Source organism: Bidens hawaiensis, unplaced genomic scaffold (genome assembly GCF_021521415.1).
Source record: "Bidens hawaiensis isolate Kalapana, Puna unplaced genomic scaffold, B.hawaiensis_p1.1 tig00007783_1, whole genome shotgun sequence".
In the NCBI taxonomy this organism is placed as follows: domain Eukaryota; kingdom Viridiplantae; phylum Streptophyta; class Magnoliopsida; order Asterales; family Asteraceae; genus Bidens; species Bidens hawaiensis.
This window is the reverse complement of record NW_027491540.1, coordinates 808,380-817,234: the sequence shown is the minus strand read 5'-3', so window position 1 is coordinate 817,234 and position 8,855 is coordinate 808,380. Positions and strand designations below refer to the sequence as shown.

The 8,855-nt window shown below is 33.6% G+C and overlaps 1 protein-coding gene across 1 annotated transcript; it reads left to right on the top strand.

Moving 5' to 3' along the window:
* Positions 1 to 2,404: 2,404 nt before the first annotated feature.
* On the top strand, positions 2,405 to 7,826 carry LOC143636101 (O-fucosyltransferase 39-like). The gene is made up of 10 exons (XM_077103778.1): positions 2,405 to 2,509; positions 3,075 to 3,137; positions 3,243 to 3,324; positions 3,403 to 3,473; positions 4,064 to 4,152; positions 4,247 to 4,450; positions 5,012 to 5,285; positions 5,736 to 5,963; positions 6,506 to 6,703; positions 7,447 to 7,826. Exons 1-10 carry the CDS (start codon positions 2,405 to 2,407, stop codon positions 7,657 to 7,659), a joined length of 1,527 nt encoding a protein of 508 aa, XP_076959893.1. The 3' UTR covers positions 7,660 to 7,826.
* The last annotated feature ends 1,029 nt before the right edge of the window (positions 7,827 to 8,855 follow it).

The following is an 8,855-nucleotide window of genomic DNA, read 5'->3' as shown; positions in this document are numbered from 1 at the left end:
ATACATCTTTTAGCTCCCAAAAATTTGAAGGCAGTACATTTAGATAATATAGTGAACCCCAATAACATAATTACAACCCAAAAAAGCAAAGATTATAAGAGTTGAAAAAAAATGATTTTAACTTCAAATTTGAGAATGGACCGGTTCTTAGGTTTTTTCGGTTTTCACCTTTTTTCCACACCCCTAGAGTATAGTGCATACTAAATTCATCGTTTTGATGAAAAGTTGTCATCAACAAATATAAACACATACGCATAAAAGTTGGTTATCATAGAAATAACATGCATATTTCACTAGCTGGTAATTATGCTACATCTACTAGTCTCATGCAATCATAATACTTGGAAAATTAGTTAAGAGAGTTTAAACCTTTATCCACATGACATGGCCACCACCATGCCCCGCGACTAATTTAATCTAAGTGATGCACGGTGCATGTGGTAACATATCATGTAAATAAACCTTGTAGAAAACATGAAGCTCTGTGATACCTTCCTCATGTGTAGTCAACAATAGGTGATAGTTCCTCCACAGTTTTTTTCGATCTTACCATGTTTAAAACTTTAAGAGGTATCCGGGAATGCCATTCTTACCATGTGATTTCACCAAAATACCAATAATGTATAGTTGTATACCCCTTGAAGTTTGAATCATATGATGGTAATCATATACAAAATTTTCCGTTTCAACTATTGTTAAAACGCTAACTTAAACAACTTCAGATTCTTATAAATCTTATTATTTTTTTAAATTAGATTTATTGAAGTCAACATACTTTGTTTCTTTTAATTGTTTATTGATTTCTTGCAAGTGAGGATTTTGATTATCCTTGAGCTATTTAAAACTTATTAATAGTATACATTTAGTTTAACAATTATTTAAACATTATTAACAGTTGCTTGTCTATTAAGACATGTTAGTGAACCAAATGGTTGTTAAAAAAAATTAATGTCTTATACTAACCGCTATTAGTATTATAAAATTCATTAAGTTTAATGTACATAAGAAACCGTCTTACGTGTAGTGTACTATTTATAAAGGTTTTGTACAGTAAAATTATACATTCAAGCATAAAATTTTTATAATATTGTCGTATTAAATAAATAAACTATTGTTCTAAGATTCACTACCGGAGAGAAAACCTTATCCAATAAAACAATGATTTAAATAAAGATATTTTGGAATTTTAATAAATCAAACTATAAATTATTAGGCAATAAACAACTTCTACCGACAATTTAATTAATAGCATTCTAAATTTTCACTTTTATTATTTTCAAGGGCAACCCAACATAATCATCATAAAGTTTCGACTTAAATGAATAACGATTACGAGGGAATGAGAAACCTATCTTTCTTGTGTGCGAAATCGAGAAGTAATCCAGTGTAAATTAAGCGTATACCCATTATTATTTTTTTATTTTTTTTTTTTGAATGTTAATGCTTTCCTCCTACTATTTACATTAAACCGCCGTTGCCATGGATCGAACCCTGAACCTCTCACCCAAAGGCCAAAGCCTTACCATCCCACCAAAGTGGAGATGGCGTATACCCATTATTGTATGAAAGAAATTGCCATGCCATTAATAAAGAAACCAAAATTCAAAGCCATTCGTAAATTACTAGTATGAATTGTTATTTATCAATAGAATACACTTTTTATTATTAAAATTCAATTTGAAAAATTAACAATATCACTATAACAATACCCATAAATAAAACATATATTTTTAAACACTTCTTTTAGCTTCTTGTTAGCTTTTACTTAAAGATTATTAACTATGGTTAAAAAAACACATTTATATAAATATAATATATATAGTAGTAGCACACATATAGAAAATACAATTTAAAATTCAGACTGAAAAAAAATCCATTTTAAACAAAAAAATTTATACATTCCATAACATGTTCATCCCATTTTAATGACCTTATAATCATTAAAATAAACCAATGAATTACCACTCACAAAAATATTACCGTTTGTGTAAAGACAAAAAGTAGCATACATACCTTAATCCTTCCTTCGTACAACACACTGTTATTCAAGGACACAAATCACTTGTCGGTGACTTTGAATGCTAGCTCCAAGAAAGCGATGCAAACAAATTGATTGCCTGCACCTGTTGTGTAAAGTATATATAATAATAATTCATCACACAAATCACTGCACTTATTAATATTGTAATATTGTTTTGGAATGTACGACAAGCAGAGGTGACCCCATGTGAGCTGGCAAGCTAGCTTTGCTTTTGCTCATTCATTCACATCTCTGCCACTCCTCTCCTCACCTCTTCCTTCTTTCCTTCATCTTAATTATTATTATTATTTCATTTCCCTTTTTATTATTATTATTATTTCATCTACTACTACTACCACCGCCGGTTTGAAGTCTCCGGTCAAGATGAGCCACCGGCAGCATCATGGTGGTGCCTTCTTTACTCTTCTTTTTCTCATATTACCGCCACTTGTTGCTCCTTCAAATCGTGCTTCTTCTCCAACTTTGTCGGTGAGTTTTCTTTTTTTTTTTTTAATTAATTTTTTTTTTTGGAAATTGATGATGGGAATGTGTTTTGTGTAAGTTTATAAAGATGAGGTTTTTTTTTTTTTTTTTTTTTTTTTTTTTTTTTTTTTATGTAAAGTGAAATCTTTAGAAATATATGTTTTGAAGTCATGTAATTGAACTGGCTTTTTGTGAATATGAAATCTTGTTTTTGGTGGGTAAATTGCAAGAATCATGGGTTATGAATGTTGGGTTTGGGTGTTTTTTATTTTCCAGAAATAAAAATAAATTCATCATTATCTGGAATTGATTTAATCAAGAAAGAAATAAAGGGGTGATGCAAGTTAAGTCAAGTCAACTCTGTAACAATATGTATTTTGGTGTTTCTTGAAAATCCAAAGTTTCAATATTTATTTCTGGAAACATCAAGAAATTCCAGGATAAAACCTAGGAAAATTCAAGATTTTTTAAAGAAATTAAAAAGTTATGTTTTGGGAAAGTTGCCTAATTATGATGCCACAAATGTGGTACAAAAGTTTTCATTTTCTTACAAATTTTCTTGATTTTGCAGGATTCTAATGCTTCAAAGCTTAGGCACTCGCGCTTGTTCAAGAGCGCATTACAAAACCAAGCGGTGAGTCTGATTTGAATCTTTGATTTATAAATTTCACATTTTTATTTGCAAAAGTTTGAATCTTTGATTGAATAACTGGATTTCTTTGTTTTCTTGAACGTTTAGACAAATGAACAATTATCTGATCTTTGGACACCTTTATCCAACCAAGGATGGAAACCATTTGCTGAATCCACATCTGCCTCTTGTAAGTGACATGAATTGGAGATAATTAATATTTGTGTTTACCATTCTAATTTGTTACTTGTTGATTTCTAATTTAAAGCATCGCTACCGGAGTCCACTGGGTTCATCCAAGTGTTTCTTGATGGTGGATTAAATCAACAAAGAATGGGGGTATGTTTTTCACATATTCAATCAAAAAGTTTAGTAGTACCTGACAATTAGAGGTGCCAAAATTTGTGGATTATCGAGTTTGTAACTAGTCAGAACGGATGCTAAGACTTTTTTGGTCCAATTTCCCCAAATTATGCATAAAGATTAATGTATAAACTATGATTATAAACAATAATCTAAGAGACAAAATACCACTATCATCTCACTTATAGTTGAGCTAACGGTATGGTCTTGAGAGGGAGTGATGGGAGCAAACCCTGCCTCTATCCCAAAGGACAGAGCCCCACCCACCAAGAGTCGTGACTCCAAAAAAACATAAAATGAAACTAATATAATCATAGCAAACAACCAAAGCTAAATAATCATAGCAAACAACCTTACGAAAGTACTAATAATGATACTTATAAACAATAATCTAGTTTGACTTAATAAAATGATTTAGGAAGTTGTAGTAATTAACTACACCTTAAATTGCATCCTTTTAACTAGTTCCCTTTTCTACCCGTTTGAATTGTCTGAAATAAATGTAATGCTAATATTAGGTGGGCCTTTATGATCCATGTTTACTTATTTTATATATTTTCAATTAGATATGTGACGCGGTTGCGATTGCTAAAATCCTCAATGCGACACTCATGATACCATATCTTGAAGTGAATCCCGTTTGGCAAGATACGAGGTTTGTTCATATTTTTTGTGTAGTTTAAACTTAGGTACACACATATTTGTTAAAAATATACATTTACATGTATGGTGTTATGGTGCTTTTGCAGCTCGTTCACGGAAATATTTGACGTTGATCATTTTGTGAATATATTGAAGGATGATATACATATAATTAGGGAGTTACCCGATGAATATGCGTGGAGTACACGTGAGTATTATGCTTCAGCAATTAGATCTACCCGGATTAAAAATGCACCTCTTCATGCTTCAGCAAATTGGTATCTTGAAAACGTCGCTCCCGTTCTTGAGAGGTTAGTATACACGATATACTTTCATACAAAAGTAGTCGAGTTTTGACTCAGACATACCACTTCTAGTTTTAGGTGGAAAAAATATATAACTTTCTTGGCTTGTTCAATATAGAACCAATTTAAAGTAGAGAACCACGATATGCGCATAGACACTAGCATATACTGCTGAAAATACAGAGTGTATGAGAGAAAGATAGGTGGTTATGCGATTGCATAACCACCTTATGTATTACGGTAGTACATGTGCTTAGGTGGCTCTCGTGGTAGACATTCATACTTTTTATATACCTAAACAAAAAGTCTTATCAATCATATGTGTGAACCATTGAAGACTTTAGTACACAAACTCTTCTAAATCTGCTTCAAATGCTCATGAATATAAAGGGAAATTTTGTCTTTTTACGTTGTTCATAACACTTCGTGATCTTCATTTCTTGAAGAATATCAAGAACACTTATTTCGTTATTTAAAAAAAAGGAAGCCAACCTTTAAAACTAATATGAAAATCAGAATCTATGTTCAAAGAACGGGATTGAGCTTTACTCGAATTGTCTTTTACAGCTACGGGATCGCTGCGATCTCACCGTTCTCACATCGACTAGCTTTTGACAACATGCCGATAGAAATCCAGCGGTTACGATGCAAAGTCAACTTCGAAGCCTTGGTCTTTGTCCCTCATGTTAGAAGCCTCGGGGAAGCCCTTGTGAGTCGCCTGCGGTACCCAATCGTTGAAAGCATCGATGCGGTTGGGACTAAATACATTCGACAAGTCATTGACACCAAAGACGGTCATGGAGCCGGCAAATTTGTTTCTCTACATTTGCGATTTGACAAGGTACATACAATAACTAACTTATTTATCTGAGGACAAATTGGTCAATTTCTAATTTTATAGGAACAAATATCTTGACATTATGATATATGTTAATTATAGATTATTACTAGTCATTATTATTTATTAGGGTTTCCGGTTTCCTACATGTTGAGGTTTCCCCTCCATTGTAACCGCAACATATAGATATAGAAAAAAAGTTTAAATAAGAAATTATTGTTTCCTAAGAAGTGTAGAAAGGCTTTAAAATAAAGCATACCACATAATTAGGATTATATAAGTAGGACACTATACAATTTTTAGAAACTATTAATCTCAACCACTAAATCCTAGATCCAAGGGTCCAGATTTATTCCTAGGCTTCCTAGGAAACTATGTGTTTTTTTTATTTTAACCCATCCCTATAGATATATTTTCCGATTATTTTACAATTTATTATCATTGAATATTCAGGATATGGCTGCGCATTCGGCGTGCGATTTTGGTGGCGGAAAAGCCGAGAAATTGGCTTTGGCGAAATACCGACAAGCGATTTGGCAAGGAAGAGTCATGAACTCACGGTTCACGGATGAGGAGTTAAGGAACCAGGGCCGGTGCCCGTTGACCCCTGAAGAAATTGGATTATTGCTGGCAGCTTTGGGTTTTGACAATAGTACCCGTCTGTACCTCGCTTCACACAAGGTGACAAATTCAACATGCTAGTTATGAAATTGAGGATTTGGGTTAGGTTTTATCCATACGGGTCAATCAGATAAAAAGGACGCCCGTCAAAGTAGTTAAACGAGCCAAAAGTTTGTCACTAACGGGCCAACCGAATAAAAAAGTGAACGGGCCAAGTGGATAAAAGGAAAAACCTTGAAAAGGACCCCGGTCAAAAGTGGTCAAAGGGCCAAAAGTTTATTCCTAGCAGGTCAAGCAGATAAAAATGCCTTAAAAGGACACCGATCAAAGTGGTCAAACGGGTCAAAAGTTTCCTAAAGTGTGTTTAATGCATAAAACCTTATAAATCTTTTATATAAAATTATGGGTTGGTACTGAAATTATATAATATTTGAATTCATATGTCAACACAGACTATTTCTAACTTATAAAAATTCTGGACAAAATTGTTTCAAGTCAACCTGACCTCACCCGCACCAAAAATTCCGGAATTACCCATGCTCACTCTGCTATCTTTATTAATATTGAAGGGTGTTTTAGAGATTTGACTAGTACATATGCAGGTGTATGGTGGAGAAGCTAGGATATCCGCATTACGACAACTATTTCCATATATGGAAGACAAAAAGAGCCTCGCGTCCTCAGCAGAAAGAGCCAAAATAAAAGGAAAAGCTTCTTTGTCGGCTGCGGTTGATTATTATGTTAGCATGCATAGTGACATTTTCATTTCCGCTTCACCCGGAAATATGCACAATGCTATGGTAAGCATCTCACACAGCCTTTAGAATTTAGGGGTGTTTACAGTCCAGTTCACCAGTTTTTGACAATTACGATTTCATGTTTCTAGTGTTTAGCGACTTGACCCGATTTTTTTTTATTATTTTTTTTCTCAAAGTTGTTAGTTTATGCTAAAATTTTTTAGATTATAAAAGTTGGTCTATGAATATAATATGCACACATAATTTCATTTACTGAAAAAAATACAAATAAACTAATAAATAAGTCTAAACGGCCGGACGCACGGACCACATAAATCTTAAACCGGTCAAAGCACTAACTTGCTTCGGTTTAATTGGTTTTAACGGCTAGAACACCGCAGACCTATTTAAATAATTATTGTAAGGCAACTACTATAAAAAACCAACATAGTTTATGTTTTTTTCTAACAAAAGTCCGCCAACAACTTTTTACACGTTAAAGTCCTTGAATTTTTTTTTTTGTTCAAATTTAACGTGTACATGGACTTCAGTGTGTGAAAAACCGTTAAGAGAGACTTTTGTGAGAAAAATAGAAATCATGTTGGTTTTTATGGTATTTGCCCTTATTGTGATAATAATCAATATTTAACGTTTGGATAAACAAACTACATGTATTATTACCATGACATTTAGGGTTTCACAAACGTCTTTTATTCATAGAAATGTCATTTTTGGTCTTTTTATGTATTAGTTTTCTTTAAAAATCAGAATTCGTCAAACACTCAAAATATCTGATTATCCGACAGGTGGGACACCGAACGTACCTCAACTTGAAGACTATAAGACCAAACATGGTATTACTGGGTCAACTCTTCATGAACAAAAGCATGAGTTGGACCGATTTTCAAGAATCGGTTGTAGAAGGGCAACGAAACAGGCTAGGGGAAATTAAGGAAAGGAAACCAAAGCAGTCAATATACACATACCCAGTTCCTGATTGCGTGTGCCAACAACGTTAGTGCCAACATTGTTGTGTAGTTTTGCGGTCGCACATATTGTTTGTGGTTTGTCATCACTTAAAATAAGGCGTGTATTTTTCCAACATGGGTGTCGTGTAGTGTCGATAGGGGGTTAGTGTGTTATGTAGTTCGTATGTGTTACAGCGACACAAATACGTAAGTTATACAGTAACATACCAGCCGTTGAGATTATGTTCTCATGTTATATGTATGTATAATATATATTTATTCAATATTACATTAGAAGCTATACAAATGGAATTTTTTGCTCATGTTATATACAATGTTTGGCGAGCAACTGAAAGCTGGCTCGTGTTCATTTTCTTAAACATAAATAACTTATATTATATGCATTATATAATATTTTAGTAATTTTTATACCACGCAATGAATCAAGTGGGACTCCAAGTCACAAGTCGGTGAATTTGAGGGACCGATGTTGACAAGCTGCTCATAGTTAATTGGTTATATTTCCTAATTATAATATGTTTTCTAATTATATTGTAATTATAATAGGTAATGTCTTGGCTAACAAGTTAGGTTAGTCTGTATAAACTGAGTTATGGTTAGATATTATAGATTGTGGTGTGAGATGCAACCGAGTTAGGGTTCATATAGAGACACACACGAGATATAACCGAGTTAGGGTTCATATAGAGGCACACACGAGATGTAACCGAGTTAGGGTTCATGATATAACCAAATTAGGGTTCATCAAGAGTCAAACCGAGTTAGGGTTTGAGATATTATAATCAGTTTTTTGAGTTATATTTTCTGATTATTATAAACGAGAGTTAGTCGTTTTAGTTCGTGTTTGATTATCGATTCGGGACTTGAATTGGTACCAGAGCCAAGTTCAAGAAATCGATAATAGAGTTAACGGAGATTGGCGTGAGCGGTGGCTTGAGGAGAAGCTATCATTGGTAGGCGCATGTCGGAACCGAGTTGGGGTTTTCGAATTGGATTTTCTTTTAGCAGGTTAGTCAGACCTGTTTCGCGGCGATCGATATGAATTGTTTGATCGAGGTGTGCGGTTAGGTAAGAGTGTTCGGCCGAAACGGTTTTGATCGGAAATTGTTTATGTGACTTTACGATTAAATAAATAATGAAGAAAATTAGTTTTTTCTTTTCGTCGAGATCAAGCTACGCCGAGAAGACATCGTGACCAACAACCAAGTTGTAAGGGGGTTTTGTCG

Coding starts and splice junctions, on each gene's coding strand:
- LOC143636101 (XM_077103778.1), top strand. CDS start 2,405: ATGAGCCACCGGCAGCATCATGGTGGTGCCTTCTTTACTCTTCTTTTT. Junction 3,474..4,063: donor TAAATCAACAAAGAATGGGG/GTATGTTTTTCA, acceptor ATTTTCAATTAG/ATATGTGACGCGGTTGCGAT. Junction 4,451..5,011: donor GTCGCTCCCGTTCTTGAGAG/GTTAGTATACAC, acceptor TGTCTTTTACAG/CTACGGGATCGCTGCGATCT.